The following is a 24430-nucleotide window of genomic DNA, read 5'->3' as shown; positions in this document are numbered from 1 at the left end:
TTTATTTTTATTTTTATTTATTTATTTATTTATTTATTTATTTTTTTATTTATTTATTTTTTGAAGAACCACTTTCTTTGATAACTTTAGAAAAAATCACAAAAAAAAATCTTAATTTTGTATAACAAAATCGCCAAATCTGCACTGATTCTGCTGAAGTTTTAACCAGGGCTATGTTTTATTCCTTAAAATGCCTACTTTAATTGAAAATTGAACACCTTTTTTTGTTTGTGTTGTGTTGTGTTGAATTCATTATGCAAATAAGTTTTCTGTCCAAACATATATTTAGCTAATTTTCTATTAGAGCAATTCCAGCTCAATTCAGGCATTTTTCTAATACTTTTGTACCCGATTCTCTCCGATTTCAATGAAACTTTGTAGACATGTTATACTAGGCCTATATAAGCCATTTTTGTGTATATGGAGAAAAATAGTACTCGAAAATAACTGAAACAAAAATACACGCCAATTCTATGAGATTTTTCAGTTTTTAAGTTTCAAAGTTAAATTTGATGGTGATGTCACAATTTTTTTTTCGCTCAAAATTTTTGAGGAAGTAGCCTAAAATGTTACAAAAAGACTCACGAAAAATGCAGGATGGTATGTCTCTCCTAAAAAAAAATACAATAATCATTTACTACATCTGTTTTTTTTTTTTTTTTGAAAAGTGGTCTAAACATCAAAATTTTTCAGAATCGATAATGGGAATCGATTCCCCAGACAATTTTACATAAAAGTCTCCATATTGACCATTGTCCTAAGTCCAATCCTTGGAAAAATACAGCGGTTTTAAAAATAAAAATGTTGAAAAAATAGGTTTTTTGATGGTTTTTGGCAATTTCTTTATGACAGACTTGGTTTTTCAGTCTCGTAAATATTTTTACCGGAAAGCTCGTCCTATTTCCCATAAGTTTGCCTTTGACTGTTTTTTAATTTGACTTGTCTTATTATTTACGTAAGCTTATTTACTATCCAGGTTTCTACCACACTGAAAAAAATATTCTATTTACAGTTATGAGCAATGTAATTAAATTTATATCTGTAAGCCCATACATTTAATTGAAATGCTGTCAAAGACAAACTTATGGGAAATTGGACGAGCTTTCCGGTGAAAATATTTACGAGACTGAAAAACCAAGTCTGTCATATAGAAATTTGCCAAAAACGACCAAAAAACCTATTTTTGAACATTTTTATTTTTAAAACCGCTGTATCTACCCAAGGATTGGACTTAGGGCAATGGTCAATATGGAGACTTTTACGTAAAATTGTCTGGGGCATCGATTCCCACTATCTATTCTGAAAAATGTTGACGTTTAGACCACTTTTCAAAAAAAATAGTTGTAGTAAATGATTTTTGTGTTTTTTTAGGAGAGACATATCATCCTGCATTTTTCGTGAGTCTTTTTGCAACATTTTAGGCTATTTCCTCAAAAAATTTGAGCGAAAAAAATCGTGACATCGCGATCAAATTTAACTTTTAAACTTAAAAACTGAAAAATCTCATAGAAGTGGCGTGTATTTTTGTTTCAGTGTATTTTTTTTCGGAAAGCCCGTCCATTTTCCTACAAGTTAGTCTTTGACCAGTTTTTGATACGATGCAACGGCTTCGAAATACAGTATTTTTTTAATTTGCAAAATACAAAAATATTCAAGTACCTTACGCCCTTCTCAAATGTTATTTTAGAGTACTATTGGCTCCATTTACACAAAAATGGCTTATATAGGCCTAGGATAACATGTTTAGAAAGCTTCATTGAAATCGGAAAGGGTCGAGTACAAAAGTACCAGAAAAATTCCTGATTTGAGCTGGAATTGCTCATTAATTCTAAAGTTGCCAAAAGTTTGTTTTTTACAACTATAGTCCAGACTCAATTATTCGAATCTTCGAAAATTAACGTATATACCCAAAATTTGACCGAAAATCGATTTTCTGAAACTTTGGCTCAATTTTGAGGGCAGATTCAGTTTCAACGGGCAAAATTACATGGAAAAATATTTAGTTGGACAGTTTTCGAATTTCGTTAGGGTGGCCCCATACACTTTTCAAATGATGAAATCCAAATTAGACATTTTCAAATAATGATATCTCGAGTTTAAAGACAAACACTCCGGAGGTTTTTTTCAACGTTTGTAGTGCTGGATCTCCTCTTTCGAATGCAACCTGGCGCTTAAAATTTAGCTTGCGCCTTTTCGAGAAATTTATGTTGCATCTTTTTTACGCTAAAATAGCTGAGCAGTTCTCTAGGATTTCGGTCATTCGATTTTTTTTTTGTATTTTTTAATCCGACTGAAACTTTTTTGGTGCCTTCGGTATGCCCAAAGAAGCCATTTTGCATCATTAGTTTGTCCATATAATTTTCCATACAAATTCGGCAGCTGTCCATACAAAAATGATGTATGAAAATTCAAAAATCTGTATCTTTTGAAGGAATTTTTGATCGATTTGTGTCTTCGGTTGTAGGTATGGATACGGACTACACTGGAAAAAATAATACACAAAAAAATTTGGTGATTTTTTATTTAACTTTATCACTAAAACTTGATTTACAAAACACTATTTTTAATTTTTTTATTTTTGATATGTTTTAGAGGCATAAAATGCCAACTTTTCAGAAATTTCAGGTTGTGCAAAATCACTGACCGAGTTATGAATTTTTAATCAATACTGATTTTTCAAAAATCGAAATTTTGTCGTAAAATTTTCAACTTCATTTTCGATGTAAAATCAAATTTGCAATCAAAAAGTACTTTACTGAAATTTTGATAAAGTGCACCGTTTTCAAGTTATAGCCATATTTAAGTGATTTTTGAAAATAGTCGCAGTTTTTCATTTTAAATTAGTGCACATGTTTGCCCAGTTTTGAAAAAATATTTTTGAAAAGCTGAGAAAATTCTCTATTTTGCTTATTTGGACTTTGTTGATACGACCTTTAGTTGCTGAGATATTGCAATGCAAAGGTTTAAAAACAGGAAAATTGATGTTTTCTAAGTTTCACCCAAACAACCCACCATTTTCTATCGTCAATATCTCAGCAACTAATGGTCCGATTTTCAATGTTAATATATGAAACATTTGTGAAATTTTCCGATCTCTTCGAAAAAATATTTTGGAATTTTCAAATCAAGACTAACATTTCACAAAGGCCAAACATTCAATATTACGCCCTTTTAAAATGTTTGTCTTGATTTGAAAATTCCAAAATATTTTTTCGAAAAGATCGGAAAATTTCACAATTGTTTCATATATTAACATTGAAAATCGGACCATTAGTTGCTGAGATATTGACGATAGAAAATGGTGGGTTGTTTGGGTGACACTTAGAAAACATCAATTTTCCTGTTTTTAAACCTTTGCATTGCAATATCTCAGCAACTAAAGGTCGTATCAACATAGTCCGAATAAGAAAAATATAGAGAATTTTCTCAGCTTTTCAAAAATATTTTTTTCAAAACTGGGCAAACATGTGCACTAATTTAAAAAAATGAAAAACTGCGACTATTTTCAAAAAAGTCACTTAAATATGGCTATAACTTGAAAACGGTGCACTTTATCAAAATTTTAGTAAAGTACTTTTGATTGCAAATTTGATTTTACATCGAAAAATGAAGTTGAAAAATTTTACGACCAAAATTTCGATTTTTGAAAAATCAGTATTGATTAAAAATTCATAACTCGGTCAGTGATTTTTGCACAACCTGAAATTTCTGAAAAGTTGGCATTTTATGTCTTCTAAAACATATCAAAAATAAAAAAATTAAAAATAGTGTTTTTTTGTAAATCAAGTTTTAGTGATAAAAGTTAAATAAAAAATCACCAAATTTTTTTACCGTGTATTATTTTTTCCAGTGTAGTCCGTATCCATACCTACAACTTTGCCGAAGACACCAAATCGATCAAAAATTCCTTCAAAAGATACAGATTTTTGAATTTTCATACATCATTTTGTATGGACAGCTGCCGAATTTGTATGGAAAATTATATGGACAAACTAATGATGCAAAATGGCTTCTTTGGGCATACCGAAGGCACCAAAAAAGTTTCAGCCGGATTAAAAAATACAAAAATTAAAATTGAAGAAAAAAGACCGATTTCGTAGAGAATTGCTCAGCTGTAACTTTTGACCCTTGAATCCACTTTTCTCTAAAACTTAACCCTGGATTGCAACGTTCAACAAACTGATTTTTTTAAGGTTTTCTCAGCTACTTTCTCTAAATTTGGTCGTAGAAGGAAGAAGACTAAAAAAATCCAAAAATATTCCTGAAAAGTTAGATTTTCAAAATCACCCTAAACGTGAACTACCCTAATTTTCAACCAACCTAACCCTACCCTTTCCGTTTGCAACAACTCTGCTGAATTTTTAAATTTTTTGAAAAATCAATTTTCACTTGCGGTCTGGACCACTGTGCATTTTTTATTAGGCCGATGCAAATATTTAAAAAAAGTTTTTGTCCCTCGGCCCTGGCCGAGGTCAAGGGGGGCAAAAAAATAAAAATATAAAAATTTAAATAACAAGCCATAGTCTTCACATTTAAATGAAAAAAGTGTTTTAAAATACATTTTACACTAGTTCAGTTGTTTTGCAATCTCTAGTTTTCAAAAAATCTAAGATCTGACAAAAATAAAAATTGTATCGAAAAAAAAGATTTTGCATCGAAAATTTTCAAAAAAATTTAAGATTTTTTAATAAACCCAAACATGCTAAAAATGATTTTAAACGCAGAAGAATGCATTTTAATTTGATTTCAGCTGGTTGCACTTGAATTTTCATTGAAATTTTGAAGTTTATTGTAAAAATATTTTTTTACCCCCTGATTTTTAGGGCCAATTTTGAAGGGGGGGGTGACAAAAACTTTTAAAAATATTTGTACCAGCCTTATATCATAAAAAAATGTGATTTTCTCAGTTTGAATAAGTGTCAACAGTCAACTCTTGTTACTTTGAAGAACTCTAAAGTTCAAGGATAACTCCCAACCCATCGTTAGCGAAGCACTTAAAAGTCATTCTAAGCCTTACGACCATTTCTCGGCCTCTTTTCTTTCCACGTGAAAAATATTTACATTCCATTTCATAACTTCTTCAACGCGTCATATTTCTCGGAAGTGGTCTCTTCTATCATTACGGGGGTGGGTGGTGGAAAAGTGTTTCCTAACGACCCACGCAAGTTCGAAAACGGCACCACTAACCACCTCCTACAGAGCGAAAGAGAAAATAAAAGATGGGAAAATTGTTCAATGGCTTTGACGGTTGATTGAGCTCGGCGCTGCTGCACCGACAAAATCGCCAGAGTCATTCACCATATATCTATCTATTCACCACTAAACCACACGGACCAACATGGACAAAGCAAACAAGCCCACATATCGGGGCAACGAGGCACGAAAAAATAATGCAGAGTGAAGCCACTTCAGTTATTAATAAATAGCTTTATTTGGTTTGTCTGTTTTTTTTGCTGTTGCAGTCAGTGTGCACTGTGGACAAATTTGATGGATTTTTTGTGGCAAATTTTGGAAATGTTTAAATGTTTCTTCAAATCAAATTCAGTATTTTGTCTCTTCAAAAACTTAGTTTTTGTTGTGTTTCTTCATTGAAATTTGTATTTTTTTCCAAAACATTTAACCCATTGTCCTTAACTTTTACCAGCGGATCCAAATCTGTTATCTATCCGATTGGGACCCGGTAAAGTGAGTGGTGTCGAGAGGCCGCGCCGTGGGGGCTTGCCATCAATTAATATTAATCGGCTAAGTGGTTCGCGGAGTTGCAACAAAGCAGCAGCGCAGATCAAGTGAAGCCCGGGTTTCGTAAATATGCCAGCTGAGGAGGAGTAGGAGAAATGCACACTATTTTCGGCGTGGCCGCGGTGGCGTGTGCTGCAGCGAGTCAAATCAATCGAGAGTGAGCGGGGAATCGGTCACGGAGCTCACGAGTGGAAACATAAACAACAACAACAGTGTTGCACTTGACGATTTGAGTTGAATTTGAGCGATAAGCACGAGACTTATTTTTGGAATGAATTCTGTGAATTTGTAGTTCTCAAGAGGTAGATGATAGGCAGGGATTTCCAATTTCGAAACCAAACAACTTCAAATCTATATATATTTTTTCAATCTTGCATCGATCTTTAAATCTAAAAATTGTCCTTATTCTTTACACATAACTCATAATTAGGAAGACTTGGCTAATCACCCGTTCATTCTCACTCTTTTCAATATACCTAGTAAAATTAAAATGGCTCAGCTCCCCCTCCAATCGATAATGGATTCTCATTCTTCGCGTAATCCTTCTGCTAACTCGTCTGCAAAGCCCGGCTCGAGGGTCCTTTCAGTTCGCCCTCGATGCAGGCTCGTCCGACATAGGTATGATGGATTTCCAGCGGGAAGTCATCGAAGAAGCACCCTCATGTTGGAGAAAGGCCGTCCCGTCGTTCGTCGTATATAATTGCTGCACCTCCAATTAATGGCGTACCGATATAAATTGCACAAGAGCGTCGAGAGCTCTACTCGATGTGTATGTGTGTGTGTTGTATGTGTGCCTGATGGATTTTCCCCGGAGAGATCGAACTCTCGAACTTCGAATATGGATGGGCATTGTGGCTGACTTGGAGGACCTATGGGCTGGTCAAGACCCCCTTGACGGTCGTACTTCGAAACGGATCGTCCATCGTCCTGTTGAGCTGAAACTTTTAATTAGGTATTCACAATCTAGGGGAAATCTACCCTTTCCAATCAAACACCTATCTTCGTCATATGGAGAGTTTGATGCTCGATTAAAGCTCCAAAAATACTATTTGGGCTATAAACTTACCAGCAACAGCACCGCCTCGAGTAAGCACGCAAATGTATGCCACTTACTGGCCAAAAAGATCACATTTAATGCACTTTTGATCATAATTTGTATTTTGCGAGACCACTTCTCATCATTTTGTTGGCACACACAGTGACACACGAGAATCCCTCAAACGCTTAATGAATATCGCCAAAATTAACTTTTCACTTTCGCTTACTTTTCACGGCGCTTAAGATATGAAATTGCTTCCAACTACCGGCAACATGTTCTTTTGATCATTAGTAAGGCACTCACTTGAAGAATAATCCCGAAAAATGTAATAAATTAGCAAGCGCCATCAAAAACAAACGCGCCAAGTCGTTTGACGTTTCAATTTTCACTTTGCATTCCACTCGAAGGCTGAAGAAAACCGAGCGAGAGACGAAGGCAAAAAAGAACAAAGGCTGGCCGTCAACACCACCAGCAGCACAGCCAGCGATGCCAGGAAACTTTCCCTATAAATGCCACTTTTCGTGAGTGTTCGTTTGAACTGTCAGCGCAAATGGCAACACTCGACAGAGTGTTGGAAGAAAAAAGAACTAAGCCGATATTAGAAAAATGGGCGTGGCCCAATGCATTCGCCTCGATTAGAATACCATTGGGAATTTCTTTTTGTTAAATGCTTGGTAAAGAAATAGAATAACTTTTAGTGAAAGTGAAAATAAACAGAAATGTTCACAAAAACTTGCTCTACTCGTTGGTGTACTTGGTTTCAGTAAAATTCAAGGGAGACTCTAGATTATCCAGCATCATTCAAACACGACCGCTTATTAGGATTAAAATGGGTAGATTTCCCCTATGTAAGAATACAGATTTAATATGCTTAGTTTTTGGGTGGACAATTGAATTATTTTTGCCTTTGATCTCATACAAAACCATTTTTTTCTATCTTTTTTTTTATTTGCGAGTGATTTGGGCTTTTGAAGTAGTAATTCTGTGTGATTAGAAATTTGAAAAATTGTTGATTTAAACATATTTAGCTAAATATTGTATAAGGCACTGCGAAAATTTATGCTGCCAATTTTTGTTATATAAAGGCACCCTTTTTATTTTTCTCAGAGTATTCAGATTAATTTTTCTTCAAAATGCCTCTTAGAAATAAAAATAAGCGCCTTTTTCGATTTCAAATTCGATCTTTATTTCAAAATAAAGATTTCTTCAGTTAGATTTTGATTCTTTCCAAAAATCAAAACTGTATGCACGACGACACAATATTTATATTCGTTTTTTTGTCCCCTTAAAAAAATCTTAAATTTCCAAAATCATAAAAAAATACCAAAATAAAAAACCAAAATCATAAAAATACAGATTTGCCTCGCTTCGCTTGGAGACGGTGATTTTAGCGGAATGCAGCCTGGATTTCGCCATGTAGATATATGTGAAGGTTTTCCAAAACAAGTTGCCTAGGAATTGATAATTGAGAAAAAAACGTTTCTTAATCCACCATTAGGTGGGTGGTGCATTCCTCACATTTACAAAGTAATAATGAAAATAAGTTTATGAAAAAATATATACCTGATACAGACTTTTCCAGAAAACATGCAGACTCTCATTTGAAGCAATGTGGCAACCGGGCGTTTCGCATCTCTCGCACGTAAACAAAAAGACCCGGCCTTTTGAGGTTAGGCAAAAAATCACCCTTTTTTGTATCTACAAAAATCTTTTTCTTGGCATAACTTTTTAAATACTTAACTAAACAGAATAAAATTTAATAGGGTCTTAGGGGACTCCAAAACGAACAGAATAAGGCGGATCCGGCCAAAATCGGTTCAGCCAGTTCTGAAATAATCGTGTGGAAAAAAATCATGTCTACACACATCCCCACAGACATTTGTTCAGAATTTGATTCAGAGTCGATAGGTATACGTGAAGGTGTATCTAGGAGTCGTATTTAAGAAGTTCATTTTTCGAGTGATTTTATAGCCTTGCCTCAGTGAGGTGAGGAAGGCAAAAACAATCCACCTTATTCGGAATCTTAATACCAACACAGCCGTCAATAGGGACGTGGCGTTACATCGCGTTACGTTTTTTTTGAGGTGCAAGAGTGGAAAGTGCTGAGTCATCGTCTAAAAATATACGGCGTCCTATCTCGCCCAGCAAAATTAAGTCGATAAAATAATCGGTTTCGATGAGAAAAAGTGAAAAACGTGGTCTAAAAATAGCGACGCCATCCCCCTATTGCCGGCCGCTCCCAGCTCTATCCTAACGTTACGTTGATGCTCCACTTTTTTTAAGTGGATAAGGGAAAATCTCCACTGTATCCCCAAATAAGTTTCGCTTGGAATTGGAAGTTTGGGGGAAAGGTACAAGGTCTGGGATACGCTCTAACCAAGCGTTGCGACCAATGGCTTACTGAACATATCAAAAAACTAAATATAGATTTAAAGAACTTTTTTTTGCGATAACAAATTAAAATTTTTAAAGTGATATTGTTTCCATTCCCCGGAAATTAATTTGCCAGAACCAAAGAATTCCTTTTCACAAAAATGGTTATAGTTGGAAAAAGGAGTGTATTTTATGAGAAGAAAGAATGCTGCCATTCTACGAATAATTGTCCCATATTATTTTTAGATGGTTTAGACTTTCTAACATTTTTAAGTTTGGTTAAGAGTACTTTTAGAAACTTCACTTAAAATCTAGTACTCTAGAAACTCATAAAAAGCTACCGCAATTTTGTCCCATCACTATACTTCCAAGCATAATTGTCCCATCAAGTATTTTCTTTCACGGAATCATTAGTTTTACGAAGCATTTTATTTAGTTAACCTGATCTACCAAATCTTATAAAAATGATGGGAGAATCTCTATAAGCTTTCTAGCCCTCGATCAAATGTACCCTTCTTTTTGATATCATAAAATTTTATAAAGAGAAGGTTGAATCTCTATGAGTATCATAAAAAATAGGTTTAAGTTTTCTAGCCCAACTTTCGAAATTTTAAAGCAAAAAGTATGCCAAATATCAATGAATTCATAAAAAAAAAACATTTCTTATTTGAGTGAAAGTATATAAATTAACGTACAATGGTTTTTTTTTAAATGTCGATTTTCAGCTTTTTTTCTCTATTTTAATGGGAAATTTGCAATAAAATGTGGATTGGCCTAAATAGGCCATTTCGCAACTGGAGATTGTCACAGGAAAAGTCAGTATTTTTTAAACGAATTTGCAAACATGAATTTAAGAGTTTAGGATAGGGCTATGATTTTTTGAAAATAAAAAAAACTATAATACTTGAAATTATCAAACACGTTTTTTCAAAAGTTTCAATAAACAAAACTTTATTTTTTTTTTGCTTTTTGGGTGTTTTTGAAACCGCTTTGACTCAGGTTCAAAAACTTATTTGAATCAAAAATGACTTATTATGTTTTGATTCAAGTTTTTGTCATGTTATAGGAATTTTTGGATATTTTTTCGATTTATTTGTTTTTGCACTTTAAAGTTAACAATTTCTGGATTTTTTTCTCAGTTTCACTTAACAAGCCCTCATTTTCACCTCATTTTTCCTTTCTTGGAAACAATGGTTTTAAATTAAATTTTAATCAATTAAAATCTTGCGAAATCCTCTGCTTTTTTTTAATTAATCTAGCGTTTGAAAATATCCAAACTAAGTGTTCTTTGCAAGAAAAGTTAAGTTTTTTTGTAGAACAAAGACTGCTCATGAAATTGTCAAAGGGGAAAAGGGTAAAAAATGCGGTTTCAAAAAAGTGAGACACTTTTCAAAAACTATGTTTTTGCGATTCCGTCGTGAAACTACTTACTTTTCCTGTCATTCTTGAACGACGAAATAGCCTACTTTTCTGTACCAAAAATAACAGAATCGAATAGCAACACTTTTCAAAATAAATGCTGAAAAGTTCTACTTTTCAGCACTCAAATGGGTGCTGAAAAGTTGAACTTTTCAGCACTTGTTTCGGAAAGTAACACTTTTCAACATTTTTTTGATTTAAACGATTTATTGACAAAATATATGAAAATTTGACATAAAATTTCACTCAGTGTGTGTTTTTTGGAATTGCAAAAAATGTTGTATGGTACTCGTTGCAAAACTTGATTTTTTCAGCACTCTTCGTATTTATCCAACTCGGTGAACCTCGTTGGATAAATGTACGACTTGTGCTGAAAAAATCCTTTTTTTGCAACTTGTTGCATAAACTACTATTTCGGTTTATTTTTTTTGTTGATTTAAATATTAAAAATCTAAATCGAGATTTATAAGTAGAAAGTTATTTTTCATCTTCCTAATAAAGAAAATATACCACTCTAAATTTTCTTTCGGTGAAAATCTGGATTCTCTGCAAAAAAAAAAATCAATAAAATTTAAAAAAAAATATTTAAAACTACTTTTTACTAATGTCAAAAATAGTTCAATGCAGAAGAATTTTTTTTTGAATAAGTTATATAAGCTATTGTGTTTCATATGTTTATAGGACCTTTTTTTTTTTAAAAAAAACTTTCACAAAAAACTGCAGACATTGACTGAGCCACCTTGCGTTTGCGTGCCACGCCTGGTACTTTATATGTAAAAAAAAAAATCATTTTTCACCCATGAACAACTGCAGACCCAAAACAGGAATTTCGTAGGCATTTTGTTACTCGACCCTCTCCGGGTCGTAAACATGTTAGGCCTACATAAGCCATTTCTGTGTTTATGGAGCCAGTTGCCTCGAGAATGACTTTTGAGAAGTTGAGTTTTGAAATATTTTTGTATTTCGTAATTGAAATATTGGTGTATCTCGAACCCCAGCGATTCCAAAATTATATTTTTTTTTGAAAAAAGGGGTTTTGGAATTTTTTTGATGATTTTTCTGTGCCGAAAATATTTTTACCGGAATGGTCGTCCCATTTCCCATAAGATATTTAAATTATTATAAATCTATAGTTTATTTTTTTAATGGGTTCAAAAAACCATTTATTTATTTTTTGCTTTTTGGCAAAAAAGTTGGGTTATGGACATTTAAAAAAAACATAATGACCTTCCGAAATGTTCCGTAAAAAAGGGTGTAAAATTTATTTAAACAAAAAAATATTTTTTAATCGAGCTCATGACATAAATTTCTGCGTTTACAAATAATCAGGTCAATTAAATGATTCAATAACATAAATAACCAACCTCGACCACCACCGTCGTGACCTCACCCATGTGTGCCCATTGAGGTGAATTTTCCAAAAGAAGCAAACCACCGAAAATTTGGGTAGGCCCCGGATTGGCTTTCGGTCGCCGCGCCGCCGGTCGCTCTCTGGCACCTTCCGTTTTCCTTCGGGGTGTGGTGTTTGTGATGTATTATTGTACGGCTACGGATGGTTTTTATGGACTTCCTCCCCCCTTCATTTGTTGGACCAAGGTGTGGCCATGTCCCAGAATGACTCGTCGGAACACAAGAACTCGCTCACCTCTAGAGGAAGGAGAAAGGTGAAAATCGACCATTTAATTCGCCATAAAATTTGAATTTGTTCGCTTCCGTTCCGGACGAGTGCACGAAGAGGATACGCGGAGGGGCTTCGCCAACACGTTTCAGAAACAGCTTTTTGGCTCTTGCTGGGTGGTGATGGGGGGAGTGCTTTATGTAAAATGTAGGACGGTTTAATCCTTGAAGTGGGTGGTTTGAGAGGGGGTGAGAGCGGTTATGTATTTGGTTCTTCAAACATGAGTTAGATTCAACAAGTTTGAATGAATTTGATGGGATGTTGAAGACAAGCTTGATTAATGGCTTTTGATAGAAACGATTGAATTATGTCTACGGCTTTATCATGCGTGTTTGTGATTTTTGGAAACATTCAGGAAACTTCAAAGTTGAACCATCCATCTTTATTATACGTAGCTCAGTTCATACTGTGAACGGACCCCTTGGTGGAACCCATCATCGAGCCGCCCTTAAACGAACCCCGAGTTGAACCCGCCGGAAGACCTCCCTCGTCGTACTCTTCGTACTCCTTGACCAATCCCCGAACGCACTGCTCGGCCTCGGAAAACTCTCGCTCGTCCATGCCCTCGCCGGTGTACCAGTGGATGAACGCCTTCCGTCGGAACATGGTTCCAAACTGGTCCAACAGCCGGTTGAACAGCTGAGTAATGGCTGTGGTATTGGCTATGAACGTGGCTGCCATCTTCATCCCATGTGGCGGAATGTCGCAAATGGCCGACTTGACGTTGTTCGGAATCGACTGGCTGAAGCAGTTGGCGTTCTTCTGCTGAATGTTGGCCATCTGTTCTTCCACGATCCGGGTGGAGACACGACCCCGGAACAGGGCGGCCGCCGTGAGGTACTTGCCTTTGGTTGGACAGCAAGCTGCCATCAGGTTGCGTTCGTCGAAGATCTGGTTGACCAGTTCCGCCACGGACAGCTGCCTGTAGCACTGATTCTCAATTGAAGTCAGGGGAGCGATTCCGGGCACGAAGAAGTGCAGCTTCTTGTACGGAACCATGTTTGTAAGTAGCTTGCGAAGATCCGAATTCAGCTGACCCGGATAGCGGAAGCTGCAAGTGATTCCGGCCATTGCCATCGAGATCAGATGATTCAGGTCATCGAGGGATGGCTTCTCAATTCGCAGCGTGGTCATGTTAATATCGTACAGGGCTTCATTGTCCAGACAGAACGTCTCATCGCTGCAGCCGATCATGCTGCTCAGCGTAAACACGGCGTTGTACGGCTCGACGACCACTTCGGAAACCTACAAAATAACATACCATTATCAGTAAACCTCCTCAAACCCAACATACCGTCCTCACCTTCGCCGACGGAATCACGCTGAACGTGTTGATGATCTTCCTCGGATAGTCATCCTTCAGATTCTCCATCAACAGCGTACCCAACCCCGATCCCGTCCCACCCCCTATCGAGTGCACCAGCTGGAAGCCCTGAAAGCAGTCACACCCCTCCACCATCTTCCGCGTAACGTCCACGATCCTGTCCAGCAGTTCCGCCCCCTCCGTGTGGTACCCCCGGGCCCAATTATTGCCCGCCCCGAGCACCCCGTTGATCATGCTCTCCGGCGAAAACAGCTTCCCGTACCGGCTGCACTTCAACCCGTTCAGCGTCCCCGGCTCCAAGTCGGCAAAAATCGCCCTCGGGACAAAGTTGCAGCACGGGGCCTCGTCAAAGTACACGTTCATCCGCTGCAGCGGCAGGAAGTGCTTCCCCATGAACTGGCCGCGCTCGTTCAGGCAGTGCTCCTCGCACAGCGTCTCCCAGAAGCTTTGCGCGACCTTGTTGCCGCACTGGCCCAGATGGATGGCGATGATTTCACGCATTACGGGGAATTTTGAACGGTGGGTTGCGAATCGAAAAAGGATTGTTTTTAGGTGATTTTCTAAGTCCGAAATGTTTCTTATTTGACACTAATCATGGTGTGGCCTGCTTGGGTGATCTTCATTTCAGAGAAAATCTTAAAACCAAATTCAAAATCATAAAACCTGGGATGGGATAAACAAAGAGAAAAAAACCTATTGTCAAACTAAATCACTTTCAACATGGCCGCTTCTGTCAACCTAAACCAGTCCTTTCTTATGAGGAGAAAATGCGAAGTATTGTAATTTGAGTTGAAAAAGTAGATTGAGTAGATTGATTAAAATATTTTCAATTGAAAGGCATTTGTTTGTATCGTACACCGAATTTTTATTTAAAAAAATACATTTCACGAACTGACGATTCTTTTGCCCATTTAAAACTATTGTTATTTTTTTGCGCGTTACATAAAAATGTCATCTAGATTGAACAATGTTGAACCCATGCTTCCCGTGAAATTAAAATGTGGCGTGACGGAACAACATCGTAGAATTAGATTTAAAAAGCAAACAAAAAAATGGCCACAGTTTAGCCTATTTGATTTTTTCGCACCTTTTCATTTCAACACGTTTCCACAAATTGAAAAACAAACTTGCTCTTTGAAGTGAACGATTTTTTTTTAGATTGAAGTAAGAAAACGCATTTAAATCATATTGCATTTTTCAAATCCAAATGAAAATTAAAAATCATTCATAGCATAGCATAGCATTGCTGTCTACCCGTAGCTGCTACTTCGTTATTGACCAGGACCCCCAAACATTGCTCCGTGGACCACAGATGAAAAGTAGGAACCAATCATACCCCCTTCGCAATTTTCAAAGGTCCCTATCGTGCTGATCAATACCGACGCCGGCCACGACCAGTGGTAAGACACGGGGAAGTGGATGGGAATGTTAGCCGATACTTGAGTGATGGGACCGCCAAATCGACTGCGTCTCCGACAAAGTATCACATGAGTTTTGAGGGGTTAGTAAGATGGGTATGAGGTCAGGATTCACTGTGGTAGGTGATGCGACCATGAGCAATTTGTTTATCGGTTGAAATTTTAAAAATCTTAGGCAGCCGGCTGCGGAAAATACCTATCTAGGGATTTAAATATAGTATTGATTCGACCGCGATTCTCCAGAAATTCTCCGTCGGCGTGCCTTCCGATCAACGGTGATGTAGGAAGGGCTTCATTCATTAAAATTATTTTATATCATAAGCCTTAAAACATATCCGTCGACGTGCCTTCCGATCCTCGATGATATGGAAAGGACTTAATCCAGCAATACGACTTGCTTGTCTCAAAAAACAAAATCGGATCGTTTCTATCGAAAACTATATAAAGAGAACAAAAATAAAATTCATCGGCCAACGAACGCGCGAACAAAAAATAAATGAAAAAAGAAGAAGAAGAAATCCAATCACCCCATGTACACAAATAGCGACACAAAAGAGACGGAAAATAACACGAAAAAAAACAGGACTGCGCGTCCACACAGGCACCGCACTACTGATGCCATTATTTAATTATAATGACCAATCACCCCATGCACTCGAACAGCGACACAAAAGAGACGGAAAATAACACGAAAAAACAGAACTACGCGTCCACACAGGCACCGCACTGCTGATCCCAAATGAAAATTAAAAATCATTCATATAAAAAAACACATTAAAAGTTGAAGAAGTGAACATTTTTTGACTCGTCGTGATCGTATCGTATCATTTACCTCGAGTCATCTTTGAATTGCCAACCATTTCTAGTGATTTGTATCCGGCAGCTCCTTATGAACGGATCCACCGTTAAATGATGGAACATAAACTCAGGATTCTCCACCCACGTCTAATCACAAATTTTAACAGCCAAATTAAAAAAAATCTGCGAAGAAAAACTAAACAACATATCAACCAAAGAAAAAGTCGCGTGCTTGAGCACTGAGTTGAAAAACATCATCAAGAAAATTTGAATTGTCAAGCTATCTGAATCATTTTCTTGCAAAAGAACAGAAGAAGAATACAAACGTAAACACTCAAAAAGAAAACTCTATCCAGCCGTCCCGTCTTAGCATAAAACTATTCTAAGCAATTGTGAACTTTTTAGGAAAACTTAATGTCCACTAGGGTGCCCACAAAATGGGACTTTTTCTCAAAACCTTGCTCCACAAGCTGAATATTGTTTTTAGAACTTTGGGTAGAACATAAGCAAAATTGGTCAACGGTTACCCAATGATACTCGAAGGTGTAGTTTGTATGGGGAAAAAAGTTCTAATTGAGATATTATTTTGGAGTTTGACACATAAATATCTTGATGGTAAATAACATGCAACCGGGGACACAAACGTTTCGCGAAAAAAAAAAATACAAGCCATGGTACTAACACTTGAATGAAAAAGTTTTTAAAATGCATTTTACACCTGCCCAGTTTTTTTTTTTGCAATCATTGGTTTCAAAAATATCTTAGTACTGACGAACTTTTTTTTAGCCGAAACATTTTATTTTTCATATTGTATAACGGGATTTCACAGAAAAATGTGTTTCAAATTGATTTCAGTTGATTAGACATAAAAAAACAAAATATTTGAAACGGCCTTATTGCTTTTTGAAAAAAGGCCTACAACACAGTAAAAAAATCATGGTGATATTACATCTTGGAATGAGTAAATCTTTAATGTCTGAAAAAATGCAAAAAAATCAACTCTTAAAAATATGTGTCTTGAAAAATCAGGAGGCAAAAATAAATTTCAATGGAAATTGAGGAAAACTCAACGAAAACTAGGTATTGAAAATGATTTTTCCTGCGTTAAAAATCATTTTTAGCATGAGTGAAACAGATCGAGAATATTTGGAATTTATATAAAACTTCGATAAACAGTACCGCAAAAAAATAAAAATTAAAACATATTATTTCGTCAAAACTAAGATTTTTTGAAAACAATTCATTGTTTAAAAACTGTACTGCCCATGTTCGCATAAATGTTCCAAAAGCCAAAAAAATCAAACTGAAGAAGGCAGGGGAAGTTTATCTCACACATAAGACTTTGATTAGGTTTTCGCAAAAAAAAAAAAGAAACCCATTTCCTAAAAAATATAGAATAAAGTTCTGAATATTTTTAGTTTTTCTGAAATAGCTAACGATTTTGAACCAAACTACATCAATATTTCAAAAGATATAGGTTGATGTTGGCCTAGTTTTTTAGTTATTTTATTTTCCTATTTTTTTAAAATTTTTTAAAAAATTTGATTTGCTCCAATTTTTGGCCCCAGCTGTGGAGACAGCCTTATACCTAAGCAGTTCTCTACGGAATCGGTCTTTTGCCTTCCTCACTGAGGTAAGGCTATAATCCTGCTCTAAAAATGAACTTTCTATTAAAAGCTCCTAGACCCACCTTCATGTATACATATCGACTCAGAATCGAAAACTGAACAAATGTCTGTGTGTGTGTATGTGTGTGTGTATGTGTGTGTGTATGTATGTATGTGACCAAAATTCTCACTGAGTTTTCTCAGCACTGGCTGAACAGATTTTGATCGAACCAAATGCATTCGACTTTGTTTAGGGTCCCATACATCGCTATTGAATTGTTTGAAGTTTCGATAAGTAGTTCAAAAGTTATGTATAAAAATGTGTTTTAACAAATACCCGGATCTCAATTATAAGCATGTAAACGATGTCCGGATCCATCATCCGACCCATCGTTGGTTAGGTAATTGAAAGACCTTTTCAATGAGTCCAAGACATTGATGATCTGGCAACCCTGTCTCGAGTTATGACCACTGAAGTGATATTTATGTACTTTTTTGAAGCCGGATCTCACTTAAATGTATGTAAACTATGTCCGGATCCATCATCTGACCCATCGATGGTTAGGTAATTGAAAGGCCTTTCCAATGAGTCCTAGACATTGATGATCTGGCAACCCTGTCTCGAGTTATGACCACTGAAGTGATATCTATGTACTTTTTTGAAGCCGGATCTCACTTAAATGTATGTAAACTATGTCCGGATCCATCATCCGACCCATCGATGTTTAGGTAATTGAAAGGCCTTTCCAATGAGTCCAAGACATTGATGATCTGGCAACCCTGTCTCGAGTTATGACCACTGAAGTGATATCTATGTACTTTTTTGAAGCCGGATCTCACTTAAATGTATGTAAACTATGTCCGGATCCATCATCCGACCCATCGTTGGTTAGGTAATTGAAAGGTCTTTCCAATGAGTCCAAGACATTGATGATCTGGCAACCCTGTCTCGAGTTATGACCACTTAAGTAATATTTATGTACTTTTTTGAAGCCGGATCTCACTTAAATGTATGTAAACTATGTCCGGATCCATCATCTGACCCATCGATGGTTAGGTAATTGAAAGGCCTTTCCAATGAGTCCAAGACATTGATGATCTGGCAACCCTGTCTCGAGTTATGACCACTGAAGTGATATCTATGTACTTTTTTGAAGCCGGATCTCATTTAAATGTATGTAAACTATGTCCGGATCCATCATCCGACCCATCGATGTTTAGGTAATTGAAAGGCCTTTCCAATGAGTCCAAGACATTGATGATCTGGCAACCCTGTCTCGAGTTATGACCACTGAAGTGATATCTATGTACTTTTTTGAAGCCGGATCTCACTTAAATGTATGTAAACTATGTCCGGATCCATCATCCGACCCATCGTTGGTTAGGTAATTGAAAGGTCTTTCCAATGAGTCCAAGATATTGATGATCTGGCAACCCTGTCTCGCGTTATGACCACTTAAGTAATATTTATGTACTTTTTTAATGCCGGATCTCACTCAAATGTATGTAAACTATGTCCGGATCCATCATCCGACCCATCGTTGGTTAGGCAATTGAAAGGACTTTGCAATGAGTCCAAAACATTGATGATCTGGCAACCCTGTCTCGAGTTATGACCACTGAAGTGATATTTATGTACTTTTTTGAAGCCGGATCTCACATAAATGTATGTAAACTATGTCCGGATCCATCATCCGACCCATCATTGGTTAGGTAATTGAAAGGCCTTTCCAATGAGTCCAAGACATTGATGATCTGGCAACCCTGTCTCGAGTTATGACCACTGAAGTGATATTTATGTACTTTTTTGAAGCCGGATCTCACTTAAATGTATGTAAACTATGTCCGGATCCATCATCCGACCCATCGTTGGTTAGGTAATTGAAAGGCCTTTCCAATGAGTCCAAGACATTGATGATCTGGCAACCCTGTCTCGAGTTATGACCACTGAAGTGATATTTATGTACTTTTTTGAAGCCGGATCTCACATAAATGTATGTAAACTATGTCCGGATCCATCATCCGACCCATCGTTGGTTAGGTAATTGAAAGGCCTTTCCAATGAGTCCAAGACATTGATGATCTGGCAACCCTGTCTCGAGTTATGACCACTGAAGTGATATTTATGTACTTTTTTGAAGCCGGATCTCACATAAATGTATGTAAACTATGTCCGGATCCATCATCCGACCCATCGTTGGTTAGGTAATTGAAAGGCCTTTCCAATGAGTCCAAGACATTGATGATCTGGCAACCCTGTCTCGAGTTATGACCACTGAAGTGATATTTATGTACTTTTTTGAAGCCGGATCCCACATAAATGTATGTAAACTATGTCCGGATCCATCATACGACCCATCGATGTTTAGGTAATTGAAAGGCCTTTCCAATGAGTCCAAGACATTGATGATCTGGCAACCCTGTCTCGAGTTATGACCACTTAAGTGATATTTATGTACTTTTTTAATGCCGGATCTCACTCAAATGTATGTAAACTATGTCCGGATCCATCATCCGACCCATCGTTGGTTAGGCAATTGAAAGGACTTTGCAATGAGTCCAAAACATTGAAGAACTGACAACCCTGTATCGAGTTATGACCACTTAAGTGATATTTATGTACTTTTTTAATGCCGGATCTCACTCAAATGTATGTAAACTATGTCCGGATCCATCATCCGACCCATCGTTGGTTAGGCAATTGAAAGGACTTTGCAATGAGTCCAAAACATTGAAGAACTGACAACCCTGTATCGAGTTATTACCACATAAGTTATACATTGTGTTCTTTTTTTCTGGATCTAAAAAATGATGAAACCACTCATATACTAATTTTTGGTAAAAAGTGAGGAAGGCATCAACCACATAGGTGGATTAAGTTAGTTTTTTCTTTAATTTTTGTGTTTTTTAATCCGGCTGAAACTTTTGTGCTGCCTTCGGTATGCCCAAATAAATTTGACGGCTGTCCATAAAACAATTCAAAAATCTGTATCATTTGAAGGAATTTTTGTAGGTATGGATATGGACTACACTGAAAAAATGGTACACGTTAAAAAAATGGTGATTTTAATTTCACTTTTTGTCACTAAAACTTGATTTGCAAAAAACCACTATTTTTGATTTTTTTTTTGATTTTTTGATTTGTTTTAGAGGACATCAAATGCCAACTTTCCAGAAAAATCCAGAATGGACAAAAAAATTTTGACCGAGTTATGATTTTTTAAATCAATACAGATTTTTTCAAAAAATCGAAATATTGGTCGCAATAATTTTTCAGTTTTCGATTCAAAATCGAATTTGCAATTAAAAAGTACTTCAGTGAATTTTTGATAAAGTGCACCGTTTTCAAGTTATAGCCCTTTATTAGGTAACTTTTTTGAAAATAGTCGAAGTTTTTCATTTTTTAAAATTAGTGCCCATGTTTGACCACCTTTGAAAAAAATATTTTTGAAAAGCTGAGAAAATTCTCTATATTTTATTGAACTTTGTTGATACGACCCTTACTTGCTGAGATATTGCCATGCAAGTGTTTAAAAACAGGAATTTTTTTTTCCTGAGTCTCACCCAAACAACCCACCATTTTCTAATGTTACGCCCTTTTGAAATGTTAGTTTTGATTTAATTTTTTTGAAAATATTGTTTTCGAAAAGATCGGAAAATTTCACAAATGTTTCATATTTCAACATTGTGAATCGGACCATTAGGGACCATCCATAAACCACGTGGACACATTTTTTTGGAAATCTATTACCCCCCCCCCCCCTTCGTGGACAATATTCCATACAAAAAAAAATCTTTTTTGTATGGATCGTGGACAATCGCCATACCCCCGCCCCTAAAGTGTCCACGTGGTTTATGGATGGTCCCTTAGTTGCTGAGATATCGACGGTAGAAAATGGTGGGTTGTTTGGGTGAGACTTAGAAAACACAAATTTTCCTGTTTTTTTAACTTTTGCATGGAAATATCTCAGCAACTATAGGTCGTATCAACAAAGTTCAAAAATCAAAATATAGAGAATTTTCTCAGCTTTTCAAAAATATTTTTTTCAAAAGTGGGCAAACATGTGCACTAATTTAAAAAAATGAAAAACTGCGACTATTTTCAAAAAAGTCACCTAAAAATGGATTTAACTTGAAAACGGTGCACTTTATCAAAATTTCACTGAAGTTCTTTTTGATTGCAAATTTGATTTTACATCGAAAAATGAAGTTGAAAATTTTTTGCGACCAATATTTCGATTTTTTGAAAAAATCGGTATTGATTCGAAAATTCATAACTCGGTCAAAACTTTTTTGCGCAACCTGGAAATTTCTGAAAAGTTGGCATTTTATGTCACATAAAACATATCAAAAAATAAAATAAAAATAGTGTTTTTTTGCAAATCATGTCTAGTGACAAAAAGTTAAATTAAAAATCACCAATTTTTTTACCGTGTACCATTTTTTTAAGTGTAGTCCATATCCATACCTACAACTTTGAGCAAGACACCAAATCGATAAAAAAATTCCTTCAAAAGATGCAGATTTTTGAATTTTTATACATCAGTTTTGTATGGACAGCTGCCAAATTTGTATGGAAATTTTTTTGAACAAACTAATAATGCAAAATGGCTTCTTTGGGCATACCGAAGGCACCAAAAAAGTTTCAGTCGGATTAAAAACCACAAAAAAAAATCGAATGACCGAAATCTCAGAAAATTAGCTCACCTACATTAGAACAATTATGCAGCTATTCCATTTGAAAAGAGCCTAAACCGAAAAAATAGTTCTCCGATCGGTTTCAAAATTTTTCTGGGGGTTCCTTGGCCAAAATAATTCGACTCGTATTTTTTTTTTTTTGTTTGGCCATTAGGGTGACCTACATTGTGCTAGGGTGGTTCAAAAAATTGCAATTTTCGTCATTTTTCGCAAAAAAACCTTGTTTTTTCGAAAAAAATATCTCCGCGCCATTTCATCCGATTTTCTGAGTCTGAGTTTTTCGACGGGCCACGCGCAAAATCGGGAAAATGACAAAATCTGCAAATAATCAACTTTTTCCACTAAAACTGCGATAACTTTAAAATTTCATCGCTGATAAATGGTTTTAAATCATCTTAGGCATGTTTATCTGTAAGGTAAGCAAAAATAAGGGAGTGTGCATGGTTGGTTAAGAAAATTCCATGCCATTTATACTGCATTTTTTATTTATTTATTGGCAGGCAATTTACAAAAAAAAAAAACAGTTCTGTCAATTGGCGAGTGTTGAGGGGGCCCAAATCTGTCATACCTTGACGAAACTGAAGCATTTACTGACCTGACATCATCTTAAAAAATTGTCGAGTTGTGGAATCGATGAATGCTATGCTGTAAAAAATGTGATTTATATATTCATTTGTTGAAACATTATCTAAAATATCTGTTTCCCATCAACAATTGCAAGATTCCTACAAATCCATAATGCTCATACTAAACAAAACCATCCGAAGCGCTCTTAAAAAAAGTTCGTTTGAATTAAAAACCTTTTTTGGGGGGGTTGGGCTTGTTCCATTTTCCATTTTAGCTGATGTTCTGCGAACAGAAGAAACATCATTCTTCAATTTCTAACAAAACGAGTGAGAGTCAGGGAAAGCTTTTACCTCGTTCTGTGAAACCGAAAAGGCTGCAAAAATGGCAAGTGTTTTGCAAACTGCAGCACATCCACCCACAAAAGCCACCCTTTTCCCAAGGGAGGGATCCTTTTCATCCGTCGTCGTGTCGCACCTGCTGCTCGAGCTGCGATTGAAAAAGGCGTTGAAGCACACACTTTGAGCCGGCTTTTTCTCATTTTGCGGCGCTGATGATGATGACGATGAAAAATGGGCTCCGCTCCGGCGTTCAAATGGGACAGCTTGAGAAGGGGGTTGGGAAAACTCGGAAAACACGGAAGAGAACATTCATCATCACTTGAACCACGTGGAAATTGCTTTGCACTTATGTTCTCTTTTTCTTGTTCTTTTTTTTTCAAACAGGCGCTGCAAAAATTCCAAAAGACACAACAGGTCACCAACAAAAGTGGCATCGAGCAGGAGGATGCCCTGCTCAACGAGTCGGCCGCCATGGAGACCTCCCTGAACCTGCAGATCCTGGAGCTCGAGAGCGAAACGAAACAGCTGCGGCACGAGCTGGAGCGGGTCACGAACGAGCGGGACCGCATGCTGCAGGAAAACTCCGAAATCGGCCGGGACAAGTCCGGGGCGGAGGCGGAACGGGCCCGGCTCAAGGCCGAGCTCAAGGACATGAAGTACAGGGAAACGCGAATGCTCAGCGACTACAGCGAGCTGGAGGAGGAGAACATCTCGCTGCAGAAGCAGGTGTCCAGCTTGCGGAGCTCGCAGGTAAGGAGGGGGTTTGGAGGAGGGTCACTGGGAAAAGGGCTTTTTTTTGAAGTGGGATTTGAAAAGCAGAACCGTGTCAAGGTCGTAATTATTTCAATAGAGCAAATTTGTTTTTACTTGAAATTAAAAATATTATAAAAAATATAATATTTTGCAAATAGAAAGTAAACTCAATGTAAATTTGTTCAGGGATTATATTTTTCTATGTAAACTTTTTCGACTGCTCTTATGTTCAGTAAACTTTTTCTCCTAAGAATAAACAAATTTCGGGAAGTTTATAAACTTTATTTTTTATTGGAAGAACTCTTTGAGTACCGTAAACTGGGGTGATTTTGATAGCCCGGGGTGACTTTGATAGGTTTTTCTAAACATTTTTGAGAATTTTGAGTATGTAAGCATTCAGGGATAGCTTATTATCGAACATATATGCAAAAATGTGACTTTTACATTGGATGTATCAAAATTAGTGGCCAAATCAAATTTCTATCAATGTCACCCCGGGCTATCAAAGTCACCCCAGTTTACGGTATACTGAAATACTGGGTGCAAGGAGGCCATTTTGGATAATTAGTTTTCCCACATAAATCTTTTCGACAGCTATCCATACAAAAAAGAATACATACATTTAAATAAACTATATCTTAAGGAAGGTACTTTTTAACGATTTGGTATCTTCGGCTAA

General features: G+C 36.4%; 2 protein-coding genes across 2 annotated transcripts in view; one reads left to right on the top strand and one right to left on the bottom strand.

Annotated features, from left to right (window-relative positions):
• The window catches only part of LOC6045160 (protein bicaudal D), a 66514-nt gene that overhangs the window by 21377 nt on the left and 20707 nt on the right, over positions 1 to 24430 (top strand). Inside the window, exon 2 of the mRNA XM_038250502.1 lies at positions 23383 to 23748. Within this exon, the coding sequence (XP_038106430.1) occupies positions 23383 to 23748 (366 nt within the window). The remainder of the gene's footprint in view (positions 1 to 23382; positions 23749 to 24430) is intronic.
• Positions 12630 to 14130, bottom strand: LOC6045157 (tubulin beta chain). The gene is made up of 2 exons (XM_001862523.2): positions 13552 to 14130; positions 12630 to 13493 (listed from the first exon to the last, which is right to left on the bottom strand). Exons 1-2 carry the CDS (start codon positions 14071 to 14073, stop codon positions 12645 to 12647), a joined length of 1371 nt encoding a protein of 456 aa, XP_001862558.2. The 5' UTR covers positions 14074 to 14130; the 3' UTR covers positions 12630 to 12644.

The sequence above is a fragment of the Culex quinquefasciatus genome, chromosome 2 (assembly GCF_015732765.1).
Source record: "Culex quinquefasciatus strain JHB chromosome 2, VPISU_Cqui_1.0_pri_paternal, whole genome shotgun sequence".
NCBI classification, from domain to species: Eukaryota; Metazoa; Arthropoda; class Insecta; order Diptera; family Culicidae; genus Culex; species Culex quinquefasciatus.
The sequence above is the reverse complement of the archived record's forward strand: the minus strand, read 5'-3'. Positions and strand labels throughout refer to the sequence as shown.

What these genes read in the sequence shown, in the direction of transcription:
- LOC6045157 (XM_001862523.2), bottom strand. Translation starts at nt 14,073, where the DNA reads ATGCGTGAAATCATCGCCATCCATCTGGGCCAGTGCGGCAACAAGGTC. An exon ending in GCGTGATTCCGTCGGCGAAG is followed by an intron (nt 13,494 to 13,551) that starts GTGAGGACGGTA and finishes GTTATTTTGTAG; the next exon opens with GTTTCCGAAGTGGTCGTCGA.